The sequence below is a fragment of the Melospiza georgiana genome, chromosome 1 (genome assembly GCF_028018845.1).
Source record: "Melospiza georgiana isolate bMelGeo1 chromosome 1, bMelGeo1.pri, whole genome shotgun sequence".
In the NCBI taxonomy this organism is placed as follows: Eukaryota; Metazoa; Chordata; class Aves; order Passeriformes; family Passerellidae; genus Melospiza; species Melospiza georgiana.
Window position 1 is genome coordinate 17,682,453 of NC_080430.1, and position 26,907 is coordinate 17,709,359.

At 39.9% G+C, this 26,907-nt stretch overlaps 1 protein-coding gene across 1 annotated transcript in view; it reads right to left on the minus strand.

Annotated features, from left to right (window-relative positions):
• GPR158 (G protein-coupled receptor 158) overlaps nucleotides 1–26,907 on the minus strand; it is a 186,363-nt gene that overhangs the window by 41,856 nt on the left and 117,600 nt on the right. Inside the window, exon 6 of the mRNA XM_058025870.1 lies at nucleotides 11,632–11,741. Within this exon, the coding sequence (XP_057881853.1) occupies nucleotides 11,632–11,741 (110 nt within the window). The remainder of the gene's footprint in view (nucleotides 1–11,631; nucleotides 11,742–26,907) is intronic.

Below are 26,907 nucleotides of genomic sequence, written 5' to 3' on the forward strand. Positions count from 1 at the left end.
AAACACACAGAATGGTCAGCATGGATTTTGTGCCTTGCTCACATCTGTGGTTCTGATGGTGCAGCTGTGCAGCACATGTGAGTGCAAATCTCAATAAAAAATGCAAAAAATAGTAGGAGTTTGTTGATTGGGCTTCCAGACCTGAGGCAACATCATAGGAAGCAAACAAACTGAGCATCAGCCAGTACCTCTGAGGATATGCACTGGCAAAAATTCATTACAAGAGACTGAGCCAGAGACAAAACTGGACATTACTTAGTGTATGTTCTGGCAAACTCCTCCATTTTCATACATGGCAAACCAGTTAATGACTCTTTTTCCTGGGTACAACAGTGTCTTGGTTTACCAAACAACAAAAATGGGCTTTTGCTCCTCACAGGCCAATGGCAGCTGACACTCACCAGAAGCCATCAATTGCTACGTGAACACAAGTTTGACAATCACGCCCTACAAGGATCCCAGAGCAACACACAGGACATTTTCTCAACTAGCAAAGCATCATTTACAAAGTGAATAGAAGCTCAGAACTGAGATTTGGTCATTGCAGCCACATTCTCCAAAGAATCTGAAAAAGTACAGAGGAGCAAAGTCCAGAGCTGGATTATGTTAATCCGATTTAAAAGGAAAAAAAAAGTCTGTCCAGTCTAAGATAGAAGGCAGACTTATTGCTGAGGCAAGATCCTGCATAAAGCAATTAAGGCTTTTACTAAGGGATGGCTGGGACAGTGTAATTCCAGCTCTTTTATCAGTTTCAAGCCTCTCAGCACTATATAGAGTTTTGTTCAAAGCCAATAAGAGAGTCATTTCTGAGGTGCTAGAGAAATATCTCAGGAATATATGATGATCATTTACAGACTGAAGGAAACCATAGAGGAGCTATAAAATACATGATTTAAGAAAAATAATTTAATATATGAAGTTTTAAAACAAAACTTCACAAAACAGTAGCATGAAAGAAGTTCTAAAAGCTTGTCACATGCAAAAACTAGAAGAGCAAGTCAAGGAGAAGAACAGAAGGTCTGCAAAAATGTGCTAACAAGTTTGATTGTAACATCTGGAACTAAACAGTTCTTAGATTTTTAGTCTTGTTTTAGTAAGACAATGGTACCATACATGCTTATACATATCAACTTCCTTGTTACTAGCCCTGGTGAAATTGCCAAAATACCTTCTGGCATTCCTCTTTGTTTAGAGGCCGTGAATTTATGTAGTTAGAACTGAAGTATGATTTCAGACATGTAAAGCCTATTTGCATTATTCACAAGTGAACAGTAGAAAATAATATCAAAGAAATGTTGAAAAACATCTATGACAAAGGCCCTGATCCACATACAGCAACAAGGCAGAACCAGTGAAACCCTGGTTGCCAATACCTGACATATTTTAGAACAGAATGGTGAAAATAAGAACAGGTGCACTGGTGAGGACTGGTACCAGTCAGAGAGGTTTAATGGTTGTATAAAAAGGCAGGCAAGGAGAAACAAAAAGCTTAGTAAGGTTTGTGGTCACGGGAGTGGCTTCCACTTCCCAGCAACTCTGTGCAAGCCAGTGCTTGAGGCACAGCCTGCTGAGAGCAGCCCTGCACTCACACAGAACTGTAACCTCCCCATGGCACACCTGGGAGCAACAGCCAGCATCTCCCCAAAAGCCCAGCAAGGGGGAGAAGGATTTTCTGCTCAGGAAGCCGTCAGAAGAAGAGCAGACATTGCTGTAGCAGAGCCAAGAGCAGAACATGGCTCCACCAGGAGAGCTGTGTTGCCCTGAACCAACAGAGCACAGCACTGCTGATGGCTGGGATGAGACTCAGAGACCCCTGAGAAATGGAGCTCAGCATTAGAACTCCCAGCTAACTTAATTCACACATTGGAAAGAGGCGCTCAAAATTTTACACTGATTATTACATCTAGGATTTTTAGATTTGCCAGAAACAAGAGGCTCCAGCTTGAACCCTATGCAGTAAATGCAAGTATGAACAGAGGCTCACAGTGTGCACAGGGAGGAACAGGACTCAAGAACATCCAAAACCTGTCCTGTGCTGTAATACTCTAGAGCAGAAAAACTGTTTTAATTTTTAATACAATTTTTTTGGTAGTGAATATTAAGTGACATGTTACAGAATAGTTCTATAAGGAATAGCTTAATACTTACAACTGAATTAAAACTGAAGCTTTCTACAGGACCTACTGTGTATGCATTCCCAAGCTTCAAGCAGTCAAGTCAACATTATCTTGGTCTTTCCAGCTCAGATCATGGATCTGATATATTGCATGTAAAATTCTTAGAGTATCTTGTGCCTCTTCCAGAAAAGCATCTATGAGGATAACTCACCAATGTGCAGTACAATGCTAAATGAGCAAAATGAGCTTTACCCCTGTTACATGGCTTTGCAAGGGTTCCTCAGGGTGAGAGAGATAGACGAGAATCTTGCTTCATGATCAGAAGGCTGGATTGATTAATTTATGATATATAATACATTATGACTGTACTAAAGGGAATAGAGAGAAAAGTTTAGAAGCTGCTCAGCTAAGAATAGCATAGGAATCTAAAAACAAGAGAGGTCTCTGTGAATCTGTCCCAGAGAGCTTGGTCCTGAGATTGGCCCTTAATTGTAAACATGGAACATGAGCCAATCACAGGTGCACCTATTGCATTCCACAGCAGTAGATAATTAATGTTTACATTCTCTTTCTGGGGCCTCAGCTTCCCAGAAGAGGAAAAAATCCCAAAGAAAGGATTTTTATGAAAATATGTCTGTGAAACCCCTGTGCATGTTACAGCAGAGCAACACAGCATTTTATGTCACCAGTGGTTGGCTGCCACAGATCAATTCTTTAAGAACATAATGGCAATTTTTTGCGTCCATAGAAATCCAGAAAAGAGCGACTAATATGTGAGAATATTGGTCGAGGGAGTGCTTTCCCCAGTACTTAAGATCTACATTAGAATAAGTTATCAGGAATAATGAATGTCAAAGCAGCTGGTGCAGTCCAACAAACAGTACCACTATCTGTCATTTCAGTCTATAAATATGCTTCATATCCTAGTAGATCTATACTAGAAAGAATGTTTTTTTTTTTAATTGCATGTTTGTAAAATAAAGGCCAAGTATTGGACTAACTACTAAATTATACAGTTTGATCAGTTGTATAACACAGACCATTATATTTTTCTATTGAAATTCCTGCCATTTGTAGTAGTGCTTAACTACAGAATCTTCCAGGAGAGGAATCAGTCTAGAACTGAAAGCAGCACAAAAAATTCTCATTGCACCTCTAATCTATTTGGATTTTTTGATAGCTAAACACCCTTCTGAGGAAAATGTATGCCAGATTGCTCATTTGAGTTTCTCTGGCTCTGGCGTCCATTAAACCTCAGTCCAATAGATTAAAGAGTCCTTTGTGACTACTTTTCCTCTCCCTGCTCATTTACACACCACAGAAGAAGTCATCTCTCAATCTTCTTGTGGATCTAAAAACCAGATTAGCTTCCACAGTATCAAGAATTTTCCCAGCTCTCTAAAACTTTCTGAACCACAACTACCTATTGTGTACCTCCTTTAAAAATAAATCTCAAGAATGGAACATACTGCATTTATATGACTTTCAAAGATGTTGTCTCCTGTTGTAAAACCAATTCCCTACTGATTAACCTCCTATTCTTCATAATTTTTTGTCTTTAAATAGATCCTAGTTATAATTTGCCTTTTGGCTGCACTCAGATGCATCTCTTTGACTCAGACAATCACACCATGGACATGGCAGAGACGTTTAATGCTTTCACTGCCTCTGTCTGCAACACTGATGATGGGTAAGAGGGTCCCAGTGCCCTGAGCTGCAGAACCATGGCTGTGAGAATGAAAAACTCCCAGGTGGCTCTGAACTTCTACAGGATCTGCTGTTTCAGCTGGATCCCTCTAACTCTATGGGGCCTGATGGGATTCATCCAAGGACGCTCGAAGAGCTGGATCGTTCATTGCAAGGCCTCTTGTAATGCTTTTTGAACAGTTTTAGGAATCTGGGGAGGTCCCAGTTGATTGGAAGATGGCTAATGTCATCGCAAAGTCCCAAAAAGGATGACCCTAGAAACTGCAGGCCTTTTAGTATCTCTTCAGTGACTGGTAGAAATCAGGAGAAGATTATTCTGCAAGTTATTGAAAGACACCAGAAGGACAACACTGTCATGGGTCAGAGCCAACACAGCTTCATGAGGGGAAAATCCTGCTTGTCAAACCTAACTTCCTTTTATGAAAAGGTAACTCACCTAGTTGATCAAGGAAAGACAGTAGATATAATCTTTCTGGACTTCAGTAAAGCTTTCAATGCTGTCTCTCACAGAGCCCTTCTGCACAAGATGTCCAGCTCACAGCTGGATAAACACATCATGTGAGGGGTGAGCAGCTGGCTCCTGGGTCTGAGACTGACAGGAGACAGCATTACAACTTCCCTGTGAGGGAAGAGGAGGGGAAGACACTGATCTCTGTTTATATACATATTTTATATATATTTTTTATATATATAAAATATATATATTTCTCTGCAGTGACCAGAGGCAGGATCCAAGAGAATAGCCTGAGTTTGAGTCAGGGAGGTTTAGGCTGGATATTAGGAAATCTTTCTTTATCCAGAGGGTGGTTGGGCACTGGAACAGGATCTCCAGGCCAGTGGTGATGGCACCAAGCCCGTCTATGCTCAAAAAGGGTTTGGACAATGCTTCAGGCTCAGGTGGGATTCCTGGGTGGGGCAGGAGTTGGACTTAGATGAATCTTGTGGATCCCTTCCAACTCAAGATATTCTATGATTCTAGTAAAAAATACTTTTCATTACTAGACTCTCTGAAACAGAATTTACTACTTCACCAAGCTTCATTATCCACAAATTTTGTGAGTAATGATTTTGTTCTTGGTAGTTCATTGCAACTGAAAATGCTAAATAGTATCAGGTTTACTCCTGATCCTTCACAGTAGCCCACCAGAAGCCTCCTCTCCAGTCATAGTTCTTCACCTACAATCAGTGGATGTGATCTGCAAATCTCTGCTTCCACTGTGATCAGCCTGTCTGTGAGTCACATCCTTCACACCCTCATCCCTCTCCTCCACAAATAGCTGTAACTCAAGTGTTGTAGTGTAATGCCTGGATTTTCTTTTATGCAATAATCCCACCCAGCAGAAATACCTTGTTCCACTGACGATTCCATCCTTCCCATGTAATGAGAAAACCCAGTCTGTAGAGCTGTTATTACTGGCATTGCAAACACATGCACAAATGCACATCTGCCTGGAAGGTATTGCCTCACAGCACAGAGTTTTGCCACCTGAGGAGGTCCTGGACTTGGATATCCTTGGAAAGGACAGATTCCAGTTCCAGCTCTGAAGCCCTTCTGCTATCATGTTAACCTAATGTGCAAAACCAGTCTTTTCTCACAGTATCTGCCAGCGTGCTCTTGCATGCCATCAAAAGACATCTGAGAGGTCTTGTGATACCTGTGGATCATTACAAAGTGCCTTCCAACACACTGCTGTTTTTTTTCTAACCATGATAGTAATGTAATTGAATATTAAAACACCAGATAATTTCTTTATCTTCTCTTTGAACTTTCCTAGCCAAACTCAGTCTGCTATGGTATAGCAGAATGTTTGCTACATTAAGGTGATTAAAACACCAGCCCATGGAACTGTACAGCTGTATCTACAGTAATTTATACAAATTAAATATTAATAGGAATATGTATGAGAATATTTTCCAGGATCCCAGTGCCCTATTAATCTTAAACACATTCTATGCTGATGATTTTCTTGCTTTAAGATAATGTTTATTAGTCCCACTTATACATGGTGCTCTATCAAAATTAATTCTACACTGTTTTTTAACAGCTGTGCTCTACATTTTCCTAGTTTATACATAAGAAAGTAGATATTTTATTCATAAATATGAAACTGAACCATTATACTGTCTAGTTAAGGCTAGTTATTGCATGAGAATGGCAGGGATAGAAAAGAGGGAAATAGGATTTTAATAATGTAGGTTTTATTGAGAAAAAAACCACAGCACAACAATATGACTCATTTAATCTAGAAGAACTGCAACAATAAGAATTTCATCTTGAATGTGCACCATGCAAGAATGCTATATGGAGTTTACTGTCTAAAGCTCTGTTTTGCTGTATACCATAAAAACAAGTAAACAAAGTAGCAAAGGTTTGCAGCAGGCATGAGGCATGAATTATACTCATGAAATTAATTAATTAGGTTAAGGCATGCTAACAAGAAAACAGATTTTTCCATGACTGGTCTAATTAGGGAAACTTCATTCCTTATGGACTCCTACTGTACGAGCAGACACTTTTTCAGCAAGCCCAGTTTCTTCCCTCCCTAACCTGCTTTTCACTCTGTACCCAGTCCCTAAAATCCTCGTTTCTCTGCTATTTTCTCCAGCAGCCAGGCCTGAGGCACAGTTTGTGAGCCACCAGCACAGTGTGGGAGCCACCTGCACAGTGTGGGAGCCACCAGCACAGTGTGTCCACCGACCACCCAGGGCAGACCAGGCAAAGAAGGACCTGTTGGTGCTGTGGCTTTCAGCCTCTGCTCTGTGGAAGCATGCATAAGGTCTGTTTTCTGCCCCAGAACTGTTTTTCACAAAGCTTCACAGGACTCATTTCATACAACATCAGGTGCCAAAACATGCCACTTCTAGGGAAGAGACAGACAAATGGCTGGAATAGTTATAGAAAGCCCCTACAGTGTAAAAACCTCTACAGCTTGACCAAACCACTTCTTTTCCTGTATTGCAAATGCACTGAGATCCTGTGAGTCAAGTCGAAGCAGTAAAAACCCAAGCAATGGCAATTCAACACGGCAGTATCAGACCAGCACTCTGTACACTCCATTTCTGCAACAGTAACATTTGCCTTGAAAACGACTTTTCCTCCTTTTGTTTCATGTGAGTTAACAACTACAGAAATCACTATGGACCACATCCAGTGGCAAAATACAACAGTGAATGCATCTGTCTAAAGGCTTTTCACTCTCACCTTCCACAGGAAAACAGGATAATTCAATAGGAAGTAAATCCTCCACCTTTTTTGAGTGCTTAACCAACCGAGCAAGGAGGGCCTGACTCATTTCAAAAAATCAGGGTGGTTTAACACTACAGACCATGCTCATCTCACTTTGCTTGCCAATTTAAGCTGAGTTACACAATAACCACTTCTCCCAGACAAAACTTCTCTCTGCACTGCTTCATCCCTAGAGTCCCATTTCATGGAACCACTGGGTAGTGGTGTATTGGCACTATGGAAGTGTCACCTACTGGCCTGTGAAATATTGGCCATGCAATAATCCAGCCATACAGGTTCCAACTGCCAAGGTTGGAGCCTTCTGCCCCTTTCTGCACCACATTCCCACCAGACACTTTTAGCCAAGGTCATCTGTATCCTCTTTCCCAGCCCTAGCTGACCTAGGGGAGGTCATATTTCCACGTGTTGTGGTTAGGAATGGCATTCCCAAATTCAGTGCAAGACCCCAGACCACATGCTGCTTGCTCACTTCCCTCCACCTCCCCCCGTGGCAGGATGAAGAGAAGAAATTGAAGTACAAAAGGGTAAAGATGACAGGATAAGAACGATTTAGCAAAACAGCAATGAAATAGGAAAATAAACAGCAACAACAAGCAATACTAACACCAGAGTTACAAGTTAGGCAAACAATTCACTGGTGAGTGGTCCCCATGTGCCACCCACCCTCCACCCTTGGTCCCCCCTGCACGTGGTGTGAGGTGATATCCAATAACCCCGGTGTCCTGGCTGGAACAGGATGCCATGTCCTCACCACTGATGCTTCAAGAAGCAAACTGACATCTTTGGGTTCTCTGCTGGCATGAGTCTCCATTTCAGTAAGATATGGAATCAGAATCCAGACAACCACAGAATCATTGAATTGTTTACACTGGAAAAGACCCTTAAGATCATAACAATAACTCTAACACTGCCAAATGAGCCACAAATCCATATCCCCCACCAAAACATACCTCTAAACACCTGCACACAACCCACACAGCTTTTCTACTCCTTTCTTTACCACCTCCAAAACCTGTAGGAAGGTCCACTACTTGCTCCAACTGTACCAGATGGCAAAGCACAGCAGTATAATCTTAGCACAGCATTTAGATGAAATGCAGAATTGCATCATAGTGTTAACATCTTGTTCTCCCACTAGCACTCCCTCCCACCATCACTGCTACAAAAAAGTGGGGATTATGTCATTGTCATGTTTCTCATACCTGAAACATCACCTTCCCCACACCTTCTCATTCTCCTCATTTTCCCACTCTCCTTTCTTTCTCTTACTAATATCAGAAATGGAGATTCCCATAAACTAGAGACCCCATTCCTGGGTTTCCTTTTCCTAAGATATCTGAAAGTTAACCTATATATACACACACAAGTGCATACATATGTCTATATGTATTTGTCTATACGTCTTTGTTTCATTCTTATGCTTTAGTCCAGAATTAAGGATTCTGTGTTAATCCTGACACGAAAGTGACAGAAGTTCACAAAATACTAAAAATAATGAGATAACCTGTTCATAAAACACAGGGCTTGAAAGAGGACACAGAGAGTCTTCAGTTACAGAAATATATGGAAAGGTGCAACATCAGCTCCTTTAAACCCAAAAGGTTAAATTTGAAACATTATTATTTCTTGAGAGAATTATTTTGAAAAATTCATTGTTACGGAAAGTATTGTATTTTAAGTTCATAGCTCTTCAGCTAGATTTCTTAATTTAAGCTCATTTCCATGCCCCTATCCTTCCACTCCCACAAACATCAGCTCGTTATTTTAAAATGCACAGTGAATAAGAAAGAGGCAATTAAGGATGAGGCGCTGTAGAAATTGGCTGTGACAGGTGTTCAAAGAATGAATCCGTACATCACTTCTCTGTTCTTTTACTCTTCCTTAAGCATCTGCTTTTGACTTCTTTTCTGATTTCCCCTTGATGCTTGACCCTAACAAAACCTCTAAGAACCTCCTTAGGAAGTGAGGAGCTACAGGAAAATTTAAAAAGCTACAAAAACCCCAGGTTTGTCCAGTGACTCCTGCCTGGCCTTGGTTAACCTTCACACTCCAATGCTTCTCAAAGCATCTCATTTGTTGAGAACTACAGCATTAGACTTTCTCATTATCATTAACAGCTACCTTTACACAATATTGGTTTTCCCATTTAACTCAGAAAAATCACAAGTTCCTTTCTGGCAATTGGTTCTTCCCCCAGGCAGGACACAGCCTAGCTGCAGGAGGGAACCTGTGCTTGTCAGGAGTATCAGTGCTGCCTGCAATAAGCCATTCCTCAGCCTTGTAAGAGCTGTGGATTGAATTAGATCTGCCAAAATTTTCTATTAACATCACATTGTTCCTAACAGCATAACTGCTGTGAATGTGTGTAATAAAATATATATCTAACTTGACTCTTTTGCAAGGCACACTCTGGGACTGAGATATTCAAAACCAAAAAAGACCACAATATCATCAATATAGGCAAGGAATGGTCAGGATATCTGGGTGGAAAACAAAAGATAGACTCCTAGACAAAGTAATTGTAGATTAACATACTAAATAGGTTTTTCCCTCTTTGTGTCACACAAAGAAATACAGAATTATTCAGAAGGGCAGCCAGTCCTCACAGCAGGGTTAACAGTGAATCCAGAGCAGGTTGCTCAGGGCTTTATCCTGTTGGGTCTTGAAAACCTCCAAGTATGGAAATTCATAACCCCATGAGCAGCCAGCTGCACTGCTTAATCAACCACATAACTTTCCTCATATAACATCAACCCTGATATTCATTCATGTTGTATAAAGTTGAAATCTCCCATTTACATTTGTCAGTGCCTTTTGTTCTCCTGCTACACACTGCTGCTGTAAAGAACCTGGCTTCACCTTCCTGTAGGTGCTGGATAACTCATGTTAGGTCCCTCCAATGCTGCATTTTCTTCATGCTGAACAAGCCCTGCTATCTCCACCTCTCTTTGCAGGATCACTGCTCCAAGCCCCGACCATTTTGATTGCCTTTCAATGAACTCATCTAAGTTTGCTGACATCTGGACACATCATTGCAGATATGGTCTGAGTAAAGGAGAATTATCACTTCCCTCAGCCTTCAGGCCACTGTCCCATTGATAAAGTCCAGTCTGCTGCTATCCTTCCTTGCTTTGTGATGACCAGGGATGAGCATGTAGTGCATTCTTGGCTTCTTATTCAATTTTGTCTTGTTTGCTGACCCTGTCAGCAGAGGTGCCAAGTAACACCAGACAGCTGAATGGGCAAAGCAGAAGACTTTCTGCCCAATTTTGCAGCCCATCCTCACTTAATATGGATGGAAGATCAACAGTCCTGTCAGGATAGCTGCTTCCTCCCATCATGTACAATCATAGAAAGAACCTGTTAGGAGAGCAGAACTGCAATGACAACATGAGCCACCCACAGCCTCAGGCTTTTTATCTGTCTGAGCTATAGAGAACAAAGCATCCAAGCAAAGTCACCAGCTCCCTCTTCGCTACTGCTCTACTTGTTTAACTTTTTGCATCAGAAATTGATCATCCCAGAAAATACCATGGGGGTGTGGGATTTTCTTGGTCATTTTCAATTCAAAGATGTGGCCAGACACAGCATTTTACATTTGCAGTTTACTAGCCTAAATGTACACTTGTAACCAGGGACATAAACCAAAGGGAGCTGCAAGAAGGAGCTCAGTTTTAATGGGAAAACAGGAGTTTCCACCTAAAATGTGACAAGTCAATAATGCATCATGAAACACAAGATATTTTTAGTTCTCATTCAGCTTATGAGCATAATATCAAACCTCCTCTATCTAACATGCCAACACAGTAATAAAACTAAGATAAAAAGATAAGTGACCATACTTCACCCAATATGTTCAAGTATCAATATACTGCTTATCTCTTTGCTTGCATAAAGATACTTACAGAATGTATCAGTAATTTTTTCATTAAAGTTTAAAGAGGGATTTTATCCAGCATACAAAGAAAAGGCTTCAATTTTTAAGGGGACTGTAGAAGTGGGAATTTAAGTTGGGCCTCTAAATCTTAAAGTTTTGAGTCACATGTGAATGCACTGCCAACCCCATGGAACCCAGAATCTGCCTCATATTTTTGCTGACAGGTGCAGATGTTTGTGAGTGTGTAGCTTGACTGCTATGACTGCCTGAAGAAAACACAGTAAGTACACACACCATAGTCTGTTGCTTTACCCACCATTGCTGTGTCTAAACACTCCAAAGGCATCTCTCTGTGAACACTTCACAGGGAAACTTTTAAACACTCTATGAATACTTCTGTATTTTTTATATTCAAGGAAAACACATTCACCTCCTGTGAAAAGGGGTTCTTGCACAATTTAACAGTTAATGTATATATATTTTTCATCAAATCCTGTCAGCATCCATAGCTCTCAACTCAGATTAGTAGCATATAATTTGAGCAGGAAAATTGAGGAGAAATACACGGTGGGTTTAAAATCAGAAATGGCACTTGTTTATGATAATATTTGCAGCTCTTCCATCTAAGTTCCCACACAGATTGCGCATACTCCCACAGAGATGGAAATTAATATGTGAAATACCTGTGCAGCTTGAGTGTCACAGTTCCATAAACAGTAGCAAAGCCCAGAAGACGAACCCATCTTAGGAGAACACAGCGAAATATACTTGGCTCAAAATACAAAATGACAACCTATAGAACAGAAAGATAGAGAGAGCTTCAGTACTGCTTTCATGAGAAAGTAGTTCTTCATTCAAATGCAGAATAGTTGCAAAACAGGACAGCAGACACATTTCAGCTCGTACTGCTGTATATTTAGATTTTCTAGTAAAGCATCGGGACGATCAGATCAACCAGCTGGCACAGTTCTGGGCACCAACTCCTTTTTGAAGGGAGCTGGCAAAAGCCCTGTGACAGACTGTGAAGTGACAACACTTTTAAATGCAATTTCACTGACTTTTCCTAACTGAGTGAAAACATGTACCCAGAGAGGAGGATAGAACAGAAAAGGACTTTTTCCTTGAGCAATTCAAGTAATATGCAGCTGGTTTAATTCTGGTTTGATAGGCTGTATTTACTAGGTTACACTTCAAAGTCACTCCTAATAAACCTAGCAAAATGATAGCTGCTCATTTATCCCTGCCAAACTAAAAATGATTGCACTGACCTCTTTCTACCTAAAATATAAAATATTTAATGACATAGTTAACTCTTTCTTCCCCATGTATTTCACCTAAGCTATATCAAATCTCCCTATGCATCACCACTTTCTTAAGGAAAATAACCCTTTTGCTCACCTATGCATTTCTCTGACCACAATAAAAAAATGTCCTACCAGCCTTTTGCCCTGTCTACCAAGGACCATGCACAAGAACAACACTCCATAAGCAGTAAAACAAAGCTACTTCTGTAGGTATAGTGCAGAAAGAAGCTTCACTATCAAGTAAAACACTTCTCTAAAACAGAGTTGCTCAGTAAACTCAGTCACAGTCTGAATCAGGAGTCCATTTCTTGTCATTCCAGCAGACACTGTCCCTGGTGTCCTGAGGGTTGATCCCACATTTCTTCTCCCTCATCTGGTCCCACCAGGAGCCTGCTGTCCCAGGGATTTGTTGGAAAACTGCCCCTACCCCACATGTAGACCCTGCTTAGTCCAGCAAACTTGGATCCCATGCATTCAATGTGTCAGACCAGAACCTGGTAAAACAACCCAATGCACCATAATAAAAATTATTTAGGTAATCCTGGTCTAGAGAAAGCAAGAACTGAAACATTTCAGGCCATCTGTCACAGCTTCATTTACAGTCAGTACATTCTGGCAGCAGAGATAGTATTGTGCCTACTGGCTGCCACATATTATTTTCCTAAGTAAATGCTCTTCTGCGTGGGAATTCAAGTTCAGGATATTGGCCAAAAGCCCAGGACTACATCCTTTGGGTGACACAGAATTCTTTAGAAGAGTGGGGGCACAAATGGCAGATGTGGGCTGAGAGAGATGGAAGCTGCTGTGCTTCACTGGAATGCTTTTTTATGCAGCAGAATCAAACTATTCCTTTTAAAACTATGATTTGCTGAATCAAACTGTGCTGCAAAATTTAATCTGTTTTTTTTCACTGTTACTGGACTGACAGAGAATCACAGAATATACTGAGTTATAAGGGACCCACAAAGATCATCAAGTCCAACTCCTTGATGCATTGGACACCCCAAGAAACACACCATGTGCCCGAGATATTGTCCAAATGCTTCTTGAACTCAGGCTAGTGCTGTAACCACTGCCCTGGGGAGCCTGTTCCACTACCCAACCATCCTTTGGGTGAAAAACTTTACCCTGATTTGACGTGCTTCAATGTAGACATTTTCTGGGATTCTGAGAAATCCTCCTTGGAGGAAAAGCAGCAGCTTTTCCCCTTGGAAAATAAGCTGGAAAACCAAAATGCATCCACATATGCATGACCATGCTTGGACAAACAGAGCATCCAGCAAAAAGTTTCTCAGAAAGACCCGAATGGCAGCAATGACCTCTTATCCTAATATACAGTTTTATAGATTAGGACAGTTGCAGAACCTGAGCAAGGTCTGTAGCAGTAACTTGTCTCCTGAGGTTTGCTGGGAGGTAGAAAACACCATGTTTCATCTTTGATTCTTCCAAACAGGGAAATCAATGTCAAAAAAAGACTGGCATACAGAGACTCTGAACATTTCGAAGTTGATTTGAAAGCAGAAATTTTCAGATAATTGAAATGGGAAGGTCTGAAACCTCTCCAGGCATAGAATTTTCTGAACAAGGGCAACAGCTCTCTTTGCCATGCAATCTGACACAGCAATTTCATCTGCTGCTCTTTGTTGAAACATTAACTGCATGTGTCTAGAAAATCTCATTGATTTGCATTGAATCATTTGTATGAGCAGCTGAGGCTTTTGGCTGGATATCAACCAAGAAACCACCACTTCAAATGCAGCCTGGTGTGAGCTGGCGTCACAGCTCACCATGAAAGCTGAAGAGGCAAGGCTCTGTTGGAGAAAACTGTTCCCATTTTCCCATTTGAAATAGACACATTTTAACTGCTCCTTCACCCTGTGGTGAAGGATACTGCAGATCTAAGACTTCAGCCAAGCTTGAGTCTCTTTTGGATCTTCCTGTGTTCATATGATGGAGAATTGTAAGAGTTCCTTCACAAGGGTCAGTGTCCCTTCCTATTCCTGCACATGTTCTGTCATGGACCTAGGCTTTGAAGAGTCAGAATTACTATATTTATATTTTGCTTTCTTCTTAGGCATTGCAGAAGGCTATTCTAAGCATATGTCATTCCCATTCCCATCAGGGCTCACCAGGATGTTCAGATGACTTCCCTCTCCAAGCTCTTGTAAGAATTACATCTCTTATAAGCATCATGAATTTTAGAGGCACAATTTTTAAAAGGAAAAATCTTTAATGTATTGGAGCCAATGGGCTACAGAAACAGTGCCTTGGAAGCCTTGCTCAATTTTCCAATGCAAGTGGAATACAATTCTTGCAAAGAACCTGGTCCAAAGTATGACTGCTGCACTCCAACCCTCACTCTCCCTAGAACAAAAAAAAAAAAAAAAAAAATCCAGAAAAACCCCAACAAAATAAACCAAAAAACAAAATAAAACAAAAAACCAACCAACCAAAAAACCCAAAATCCAAAAAAACCAACAACTAAACCAAACGAAGCCAAAAAAAGGAGGAACAAAACACAGAGAAGTCTTGGGTTTGTTTTGTATCAGCCTCTTCTACCTTATCAAAATCCCCATTCCTTACTCTTATCCCCAGAGCAAAGTCTTCTTCAAATGACAAATGTGCAGCAAAAGGTTGCTGAGCTGCAAGTGAGGAGCTTAGGACGAGCACCAGATTCACCCACCATCCATGCTGCTCTCAGCAGAACAAGGGAATCCCTCAGTTCTAAAAGACCACCCTGCCCACCAAAAATCTGACAATATTTCATCTTGTCTTTTTGCATTTACAATGCAATAGACCAGAATCTTCTTAAAAATGCTGGGAGGTTTTGCTGATGGATGGAATAAAACATCTTTACTGTACATAAAGAAATGTGTTATCCGCAGTTTTGCCAGCTCCTGGCATCCACTTAAATACTAGACATCAGTTTCTGCTACTTAAGCAAAGAGATCTGGGGAAAATTATTTGGAAATCAGAAGAGGACAAGCCAAACAGTGGCTGCTCATGTCCCAGTTACTGCAGCTGTGCGTGAGACTTCCTGAACTGTGACTCGTCTTTGTCATTTGGACAAATGCGTTTGGATGTTTGCTTTTAAACTCAGCGTGGTTTAAGCTATTACTGTCCTTGCCAAAACATTGTTCCAGTAGTCACGCTACCACTTGTGGAGTGAGAGATGAAAAGACTTCCTAAGGTCACCAGCTAACTGTCAAGTGTGTTTAGAGCTGGGGAATTACGGACACGGAAGAGGGGCTTAGCCTGCTGACACAGCGATCAGCCAGCTCAGTTATTCATCTGACATGATCAACAGACACACACACACTCCAAAGACAACAGCTGAGGTCAATAAAAGCACCTCACACATCACAGCAAATTTTCCTTATTGGGACAGGTAGGAAAGTAAAAGTGCAAAGAGAACTAACACAGAACAACTGAACATTCAAAAACATAACAGAGTTTGTCCACACAAAAGTAAAAAAGGGAATTAATGAGTTTTATAGGCTCAGTGCCATTGCTTCTTAGAAGATAAACAGCATTTTAAAAGATTCTTAAAAAAAAAACCAACAAAAACCAACCATTATTATATAGTGAGCATATTACATAATAGTGAGCAAAACTGTGCATCTCAAAATGCTCTTTTGTCTTTCAGGTTAACTTTACTGTGCACATTAAAAGATGGTTAATTCTGCCCTTCACCTTGGCACCAGATCCAGGCAAAACCACTTTAATACTGTGCACTTCCCCAAGGTGCAGTGACTGGGATTCAGTCTGCCTAAATCAAACATTAATTTCTTCTTACACTGTTTTAGGAGGTCTAGTAAATCAGGCCTACTAATGCAAGTCCCACAGATAACCCAGGGATAAAAACAAGTACCTTGAGAAAGTTCAGCTTCAGCTACTTGGACAGGAGCTTGGCCTGAAGGCTTCAAGTACACATTTCCATTGACTGGAAAGGCACTACAGCATTTATTTTAGGGAATTTGCTTCACTATATGTCAATTAATAATCTGTATTAGGAGGACTAAGCCAAGCACTTTATAGCCAGCTGTAACAATTTTGTAATGTATTTAAGACAAGTCATTTTTACTTCAATTCTTAAGCCATAGAGGTCCCACGAATAGATCAAAAACTCATCTTCCTCTACAATCATCAAATTGCTATACTTCATGTTGAGAGGAAATGGGCAACACCATAATGTCTCAACAGACCAGAAGCCAAAGAGATAAAAAAATACATGTACTGCCAATGCTAAAAATCCTAAAACTAACCAGGAAAAAAATTGAGCAGGACCTTAACTCCAAAAACCCTTAAATGTTCAAAAATTCTCAACTCTTCTTTGTTTTTTTGCCCTTGGTTGTAGAACCATACTAAGGTTTAGGTTGGAATGGACCTTTAATCTAGTTCCTAGTGCTGTGGACAGAGATGTTATCCACGTTATATTGATGGAAATGAAATTCAGCTTAGAATTTGAGTACCAACATCATCTGCTCATGGATCTGAGGTGCAAGTCACTCACTTTAGACAAAAATGATGCAAAATTAATTTTTTTTCTCATTTGCAAATAATCAATTTCACCTTAAAATTGTGCTCACTTAAACCAAAGAACTTTACAGGAAACTATATATTTTTTTTAATTGAAGTTCAGAATTTTCTGCAAGTACTCAGCACAGTTCAATGCAGGACAAGCCATACAAGATAATGCCTTTTGGGCTAATTCCATTAACAAGCATCTAGGAGATACTGTGAAGAGATCCATATGATCTGTTCCACTGCCCAACACCATCTGTCCTTGCCTGACTGCAACAGCTGTCCAGGGCTGTCTCTAGGCAATTCTGCCATGCAACAAGCCATCAGACACTTCCTCTCAGTGTCCTGCCGTGCTCAGGGATGGGCAGCCTTCCTCCTTCTGCCATCTTTCAGCAGTTTCTTCCAACACATCAAATATCCTCCAGGGTACATCAAGTCACCTATTAATGCCTCAGTCCTAACACTGAGAAGGGATTTCCCGCAGCAGAGATGCTGTTTGCAATGTTAGATAAGCTTGCCATCCAAACTGATAACAGTCTGGCACTACGCTTGCTAGGAAAGGGCCCAATCCCCTCTCTGTGGGCACAGAGCCATCTCAACAGATGGGATGAGAGAAGGCATTCATGAGCCTGTGCACACTCTGGGCACCACTGCTGGAAACATGACTCACAGCTCGGATCATCTGCTTCAATATTAGCGAGGGCACAGCTCCTTACCCAGCCCTGGGCCAGCCACAAACATTGCCAGTGCAGCTACACACAACATCTTAGAGGTAGGATAACAGTGAATATACCCTTAACCTAATCATGCAAGAACATTTCCTTCCATTTCCGTCACATTTTTTTAAGCCACGTGTGCTTTTTAAGACATCACAGCTTACTATAATAGGCCTGTGAGCACACAGTACCATCAAGCCCTGCTATCCTTGCAAATCTCACCATTTTAAAGCAGAACTGCATGGATCATTAGCTCAAATGCCTCTGTAAAGCACACATTTGCTGCACAAAGCCACAGTAACTACTCAGTAGGTTTTATTCCTGCCTCTGAATTGGAACTGAATCAAGCTCCCAGTACACGGCACTGGAAGCACTTTGTTTCTGGGGGCAATGCATTTCAGATAAGATGTATGACACAACCAAAATCCTTGCAGCCATTTCAGTAAGATCTTCTGGGTTTCTTCATAAAAGATGACAAATTTTTCTTCATCACCCACACAAAGTCCAGCTTGAAATTCTGCCTACTGAAATCCTCCTTTCCCTCCCACTATATTTTCAACTGTAGATATTGGTGTTTCTTTCAATGCCTATTGTATAATATCTATTAATACATATTAAACCCCTGTCTGTGTTTCAGCAAAGACAGGTCTTGCCTGAAAAGTCTTTTAGAAGACCATGACCCTGTATAAGCACATAACTACCATCCCCAGTGTAAAATAAAAGGGCAGACTCTAGAACTTCATTCATCAGAATGCTCTGCTATCACTGCGGTTTATTACACTTTGGATTCATCTCCATCAGGCAGTAACAACAGATCTCTAAAGTTCTTTACAGAATACGTAATTTACAGGGGGCTCATTTAGCTCCCTGAGAGATTTGACAGGAGATTAAGAAAACAGAACCTTCAAGATCATTGGTTTGACAAAAGACTGCACACTTAGAACGTCTTTTTACAGATATATCTTCAATTATTTTCCCTCTTTTTTTTTTTCCTTCCGATGTTCATAAGGGAGATCTCAATTAATTATTGACAGGACACCCTCAATAGGTTATTTTGAGGAATATAAACATCCATGTGATTTCCAAGATATTGTCATGTATTTCCTCCAATTTAAAGAGAAAAAGTGGTATGTCACAGATCCTACCAGCTCTGGAAATATTTATTTATAAATGACTTGAACACATGGCCTGAAAATGTACTAAAATAAATTCTAGCCTTTGCTTAAGCCTTACTAATGATTCGGCTTCACTGTTCCTATTTCCTTTGGCCTAATGAATAATATTCTAAAATCAAAAAATAAAAAAATAACATGTAATCCACAAAGGCTTTAAAAGAGAGATGCTTGCAGTCTGTAGACAGATCTGATCACAACAAAAAAATGTTTATGCCCAACAAGGCCCACACAGCACAGAAGAGTAATCCAAGACTTTTTCCTAATACAGGATAAAATTTTGTCACAAAACAATTCATTAGCTTATGAGAGACTTCAATGGATGCCCTGGCTGAACTGGTTATAAATGCTAAGAGTTGAAGGGTGCTCCAAGTGTCAATTCACAACCAACAGGAAAAAAGAGATACAAAGAAAGAGAGCACACCAGGTCTACACCCTCTCTGGGGAAAAACAAAGCATAAAAACAAGTATAACCAAGAGGACTGGACCTCTACCCCAGACTGCTGTGAACCCTCTGAGGAACTGAGAAACAGAAATCACCTTGAAACACTGGATTATCATGTTCTCTGCATCTATTTCCAAACACAGAGATCATGCTTGGCTTTTCAGTGTAATAGAATAAAGTATTTAACTTCAGCTGCAAACTTCTCAAATACAAGGAGAGATTTCAATGGTCCTGGCCCAGGGAGGGGTGATGAACAGGTAGAATATGATCATATGGGAAGCATGAGGTCTCCCAGTCTAAGGGGCTATAGGCACTGAGCTGCTGGAGGTGGAAATCCCAGTAGCTTAGGGGCAAATGTTTGTCCAAGAAAGGTGTTTTCTTGACCACTGCTGGTTATTGGATGCTTCTGTATAAGCAGAACAAGACAGGGATAAGGCCTGAGGCTCAGAAGTTCCACTGAGACCATGCCTAAGTGTAGCACAATGAACAAATTACCTAATACTGAAAAATCCAGGCTGAAAAGAAATCTATTCATTTTAATCATGTCCCATATAAGGCAGAAGAGAAAATAAAGTCCGCATTTCACACCATGCTTTCCCTGTTCTCACTCAAATGTACTTCTAACTCACCAGTACCATAAAGCAAAAGAAGCAAATAAATGCTTTTCAGGGAGTCCAAAAACTAATGAGCTTGGTTGGCCCAAGTGACCTTCTTACCCATCTGCTTTGATGTGCCAGCTATTTCTGTGTCTTTGGCAGATGTCTATCCCTCACACATGTGTTTGCTCCCTCCTGACAGCCTCACAGTCTTTAATACAGTTACCCTAAAACGTGCCTGAACAGCCTCAGAAGTCAGGACTGAGGACTTGAGAGTTGGCTCATCTCAGCAATTCAGACACTTGAACTGGCCAGATGTGGACTTAGATGGATGTCTGGAGTTCCCACTGAAATCAAGACACTGCCTCAGAAAGTTTCAAATGTGTTTAAAGAAGATTAAACAAGATCCTTCAAAAGCAACAATAACTGTTGTGTTTGAAAATTTAAAGCCTACCAGAATCTACCAAGCTAATTGCGTACAGAGCAAAATGCTTTTCCTGACCCATGTAGGTCACCAGCCACAGCCTGAGAGTACAAAATTAATGCAGAGTAATTGATCTGACTTTAAAGATACTTAGGGGCTAGTAAGAGATTCAGAGCTGTTGACTTCACTGAAAAGCAACTACCCAAATATTTTAAAAATATCTGTCTTCTGAAAGAGTGCTAAGAGCACTGTATGCTAAGAGCACTGATGCTCTGCACTCTTTCATTTGATGTTTTTTAAACTTATATGAAAAGGTCTTCAATTACTTTCCAGTTAAATACTGAAAGATACATGAAAATGTGGGTTTCCTGATCAAGCAACTGGCCAGGTTTTAAGTGAAGATTATTAAACATGATCTGCCAGCAGCAACTAAAATCAGAGATGAGCAGATGGGGCATTCAGGGTTCCAGGCTCACGCACACTAAGGCTGAGAAGAGAAGCACAAGTGAAATACAGAGGAGAAGCTGAGCTCCTTAATCATTCAAAGCTTCTATTTTCATAGTTTGTATTACATTCAAAACACATAATTCAAAATTAATAGAAATAATTTCATCAGGATGCTTTATCTCAGCAATGTATAAGCACACCAAAAATTGTTCACGCTGACGCAAAATTTAAAAGTGGAAATTCAAAGGAAGCTGCAAAGTGAAAATATCTTCTAAAATACTTGCTTCTTCTGCCAGTTAACTTTTATAATCCAATTGCTTCTTTCATTTGTTCAGATACATTTTCTTCCATGTGACACACCACTTGGGTAAATCACAAGTCAACTGAACGTCCTACTTCATATATGAAAAAAAAAATCCCCTAAACTTACTTACTGGGTGCATTATGGTCCTCTTTTCTTAAAACAACCAAAGAGGCAGAAAGAGAAACATTTTACCAAACTGAACCATATCTAATGAAAAAACCCTGACATCTCTTCAGCCCATTCATTTGTCAAAACATTGACACATTTTAATAATATTTTTAAGGATATGTATTTTCAATATATTATTAAAATAAAGTAAAATCTAACAATTAATTTTAAGACCACATCTGTGATTTTAGGAAAAAGGAATCCTTTAAAAACATAATGGTAAACTAGTCTATATTAAAATAAATCTTGCAAGAGCTGCAGCTAAATCAAGACATAATAGATTAAATTATTCAGAGCAATTTGTCAAGTATACTTAAAGCAAGACACAGGTCATAAAACAGACTCACGAAGACTTTTATATGTTGTTACACTATAGATGAAATCCCTACAAATATACAGTGTAAGGTGGGGGGGAGGGATGTTGAGTGTTTCCAAAAAGTGACTCCAACCTGGGGAAAAGAAAACGTGCAGTATTTAGAGTTCCAAAAATACTCATCTCCTTGTCTTAATCTAACAAAGCCAGAGAAGTATTTAACACAAAGTTTGGGGGAAAAAAGCTGTCTGATGGTTTAGGTTCTTCAGAAATACCTCCTTCCTTGCTGCACATGCTCTCCCTGAACTACATCTTGGCAGGTTCATGAGTCAAGGTAGGAATTTTATTGACATCAACTATTGAGATGGTTATTTGGAAAAGGTAATGGGGACAGATCAGGACTTTGAAATATCCTGCTAAACCAGAGCAAAGAGCAGGACAGAACTGTCTGCTATCCTCCTCAGGATAATTTTTGTTGGTATTTATTTTGACAACAAGCAATTTAGAAAAGCTCTCTCCACTAAAATACCAGCCGGACATCTCAATCCAGCCGGTGCTGATTAGTTTACTGCAGACATCTCTGCTGGAACTATTGACTTTTCATTTTCAGCTTGTGCACCTGAAGCAACAACAGCAGTGGGCACAAGGCAGAGACCACAGCGTGACCAGCCTCCAGAAGAAGTGCTGGGAACACTCCAGCTCCTAATGTTCCCTAACGAAGGCTGGATGTCTGTCTGATAAATCTGCTTTAGGTAAACTGAAGCTACCGGTAATTGGATGAATTGCAAAAATGAGTGACATACTCTGCTGGCATGATCTACATTAATCTTCAATCTACACTAATCATATCAAGCAAATTATGTTATTAACATAATTAATTCATTATGGGTAATTAATGAAGTCCAGAAGAAGCCAGCCACATCTGCAAACTCAAAATGCACTCCACAGTAGAAACTATGGAAATAGGAATGAAACACTATTTTTCTTCCCAGTAGGAAGACATACTCATAGTTCTTAAATCACATGGATATGAACATTTTTACCTTCCAAAAAAATTGTTTGGACAGTTTGCTTGGTTAAGAGGGCCAGAGTGTTCATACATTTTTGTCTAGTCAAAAGAGAAAAAAATGTTTAATAGAAATCTATGCACGAAAAGTATTTATACAATGTTGAGAAGATATTGAAAAATTATTATAACTGATAAATTAAAACAAATTTAGCAAAATAAATTTCTATATTCAAGACTATCAGGTTCTTCTGTCATTTTTTTTCAGTCACATCTGCCACCCAGGTGATTTTTGAAAACATCATAAAATTAATCACATGCTTGTATTAATATTTGAATACAGATACACTTAAATACAGAAATAGATTTGGTGCATTTGTTGTGATTTCTTTTTTGCGTGTAAAATCATTATTCCCTTTCAAAAGTTAGTTACTTTTCATGCACACTGATTTAAAGTGCATGGATTCCAAAGTAGCATAATTTAAGTGTATCTGTGCCAATGTTTTCTGCTTTATGAAAAGCAACACAGATCAGTATCAGTCTCCTGCAATCCTAAGCAGCCCTGAAATACACTTTATTGCAGAACAATTCACAGGGCATTTCCATGAGCCATAAAATACTCCTTCACACAGCATGTGAGAAAGTCTTACTCTCTGGATTCACTCTCCTCACCACATTCAAAGAGGGTGTTTTGATATTATAATCCAGCTATTTCTATTGGGACTAGGAATCTGGGGCAGATGTTCTACACCTGAGCCAGGAAATACAAGTGAATCACTAAATTCCCAGACAGCCCAAGCTCCCTCTGTGTTCAATGGGGAGCACTGTAGGCAGAGGCCAAACCACATCATCCTTCTACATGCACCTGAGTGCTGTCCTCCTGAGGTGCCTACTTCCCTCCACAGGCTAAAGGCAGCCTATGGTTAAATGTGATGTTCAGAGTTAAAATTTATTTTAAACAAAGTAATAATAATAATTTTTAAAAATCCCTGCACTGCAAATAACCACTCCAAAGTTTTACTCAGACTTCTCAGCACTTCCTCTTTCTCAAGTGCAGGCAGCACCCAGTAACCTGTCAGACCATGTAAAGCCCATCCATCAACTCTGATATACTAGAGAAGAGAAGAGAAGAGAACAAGCTGGAAAAACCTTCAGAACTATTTAACTTAATTTAATATTTATTGCTATTTTAAGCTGGGTGTCTCAAACGAAGAAAAGAACTTTAGAACATTGAACTGATTTGGAATGAAATGGACCTAGAACAAAAATTATACTCATGGACTTTAAGGCAACTCTTGAAAAATGCAGAAACACAGAAATAAGATGGTATAGAAAGTAATAGAGACATTAGTACATTGAGGGCTATGTTCTTAATGGACAGGTGACATTTCCATTACAGAAGAAAAATTAAAAAGTCCTAAAATGGAAATCACCGATCTCAAGATTAGGCATACAAGCTGCCATGGAACAATCTCAAGCAATGTATCAGCACCACAGCTGGATGGACTGAGAGGAGCTTGAGAAGAACTATTCATTACAGACCTCAGAAGAATATTTCTTTAAGAGTTTGGGAACAACATACTCGACTCTGAAAGAGCAGTCTTCAAAAGCTTCAACACGTGTAGGTGGCAACCAACTAAACAGAACAACTCAGAACAGAAATCTCCCCTTGGAAACACTGCATGGAAGGGGAAAGTAGGAGACATGAATCTTGAAGCAGACTTTCAGGAAGTTGAGTGTAGACTCAAAAAACTTTAAGGAGTCTGTGGAGGTCACTGCACAGCTGATCAGAAGTCTGAAGTACAATGATGCAGGAAAGAGAGGAATAAGGGTGCACAATGTGAAATTATTAACTGGGAGAAACTAAGGGTAGTAAACTCTCCTCCTCTTGGAAACAAAGCTTCATGACACCTCCACGATATGTATGGCTGCTCATGACCTGAACAATTGGCACCAGTAAAATCCCTTAGGAATAACAGGAACATTTCCAAATATTGCATTTTCATATTGCATTTTCTAGCCTTTGCATACATTCAGGTTTTCCAGAAAACTGCATTACCAGATGCACTTATTGACAAATTCTTAATTGTTTGACATGGGCAATTTCTTTTTCAAAAAGAAAGAAATACCACAAAAACATTTAAGATATAAGGTTGCATTAGACAAGTATATCTTTGATATTTAATGTCTTTTCCAGTTATCATTAAAAACTTGATTAATTTTCCTCACATGGTATCAAATCTTTTCAGTACCTAAAAATTTGAGCTCAGACACTCAGCACAACCCTAGGATTTCTAGTTTGTTTTGCTGCATTATGCTGCCTCTGTAACTTAGGGTTAGTTTAATGTGATTGTAACTGCCATTTATTTCAAACACGTACATTAACTATAAAGAAATTAATTTTGAATAAGGAAAAAAACATCAGAGGAGCAATTTTTTTACTGTTTTGAAAATTCAGTGGGATGAGACAAAACAACACACCTGTCTGCAGTGCAACAATTAGCAGGTTTCTGAGGAAAGCTCTTGACAGTGAATGATTTAACCTGGAGAACAACCAAATTCAAGCTATGTTTTCTCAGTGACAACAGTTGATGCCCATATGCCACTTTCTGCTCACACCTAAAAATAACTTAACCATTCCCTGAAGCAGTTACAAAGGCAGGTCACCCCATTTTAACCAATACATAATCTAACCAATGGGTACAACACCTTCCCTACTGCTCTGCAGTTGGATTAACACTTGTGCTTACATCCATTTACTGCTGCTTAATGGAGCAATGTGAAATGGAACAACATCAGCACAAGAGGCTGAATAGCTCCCATGCTATGGCATCCTAGAGACAAATCAGTAAAACTTTCTTCAAGGTCGTACAAGTTTGTGTCTTCTGAGCTAGAGAGGGGAACAAGGCCCAAGTGGCACATCCAGAAGGAAAGCATTAACAAGTGGAATATTGAATAAAAATGCTGTCCATAGGCTGGGGGTTTTACCACCGAAAGTGAAGATTGCATGGTGTACTTGAGGAAAGAGTTCAAGTCTGCAGCCCTGGTGAAGGAAGAGGTTTTCCCATGCAGAAAAACTAGGGAGATGATGAGCACAAATCCTTCTCTCTCCAGGACATTCCTAAGCAAGCAGAGCAGGCGTGCTGCTGTCTGTGCCCCTGACTGAGCACACAGCCCTCTCAGGTAAAGAGTACCTCACTTGACCTCAGGGCACCAAAAATGAGCACTGCAATCTGTTATTGCAACTCTTACCCAATGGCAAGTTGAGTGCTTAAAAGACTTGCCATAATTAAAATTGAAGGTGTATGAGGAAACATGTTCCCTACTAATGGCTAAACTATTCAAGCATCTTTGGTCTCTTCCTTTGAGAGACACCAACAAAAAAATACCTATAATCAACCTGCTGGTTCCCTCCTGTTGCTGCAGCTGCAAAAATAAGTCATTAGAAATAGCAGCCTAGCCAAATAAGATTCTTTATTTACATTCCTGGCACAGCTCACTTGCACGGTCCACAAAATGCATTCATTAACAGATAACAAAACAGCAGAAGGAGGCTTTCTTCAAATGTTCCACTCTTTCCTGAGCACAGGGGGAGTCCTCCAAACATTTCACTGATTTATCAAAGAAAAGACCCACCTTCTAGCAGGAGAGACATATTCCACTGCATTTTGTTGCTAGGCAGACCTCTGCATTTAACTGAAATTATTTATTTATATGAACTTCCTTTTTCACCCTCCCCACCAAGACGCTTGCGGTGTTGAATAAACAACTGTACAATAAAAAGAGCATAAAAGCAGAAGGGCAAAATATTTAAGAGCAAAATTAACAGTTGTCACCAGAACTAAGAATGAGATAGCAAAGAGAAACCAAAAATAACTGGACTCCAGGGGGCCAGGGAGAAACACAGCAATTTTTTAAAAGAGAAGTCAGGCTGCTAAGATAGAGAGATAGCAATCAGATAAACCAACCAAGTGGTGAGACCCCATATGTGAAACTGCCCAAAACAAATATTTCAAGACTCATATTTAGTTGTGGAGCTGTGAGTACTCAGAAGGCCGTGACCTTCTTTTTCTTCAAGGTTCTTGAACATTTGCTATATATAACACAAGTATTTATGATTTAAAACAAATCCATTCAGGCAGACTGTGACAGGATTGCTTGTGACATGTCTGAGAAAAATGCATTACTTTAAACAGTCTGAGGAAATAAACCTAGCAGATTCAGTGTATCATGCTACAAAATGTCATCTACTTTATGAAAGATATACATGGAGGGTAAGAAAAGAACATTTCTTTGAGCTTGCTTAGATAACTCAACTCAAAATCCCAAGAATGTCTGCTGTGCTCTCTAGACCAATAGAGCACTCAGTGTTTAGCAACAGGGACTTCTCTGTGCTCAATATAGTTTTCTCTCTTTCACATTGAATGCTTTCAACTTTTTTCAACTTCTTTCTGTTCTCTAACTTATTTCTCAATGATTTAAGACTAAATATTACTTGAAGTTAGATCAAGGTCCCAAATGTCTTGCATTTGTTGAAAGT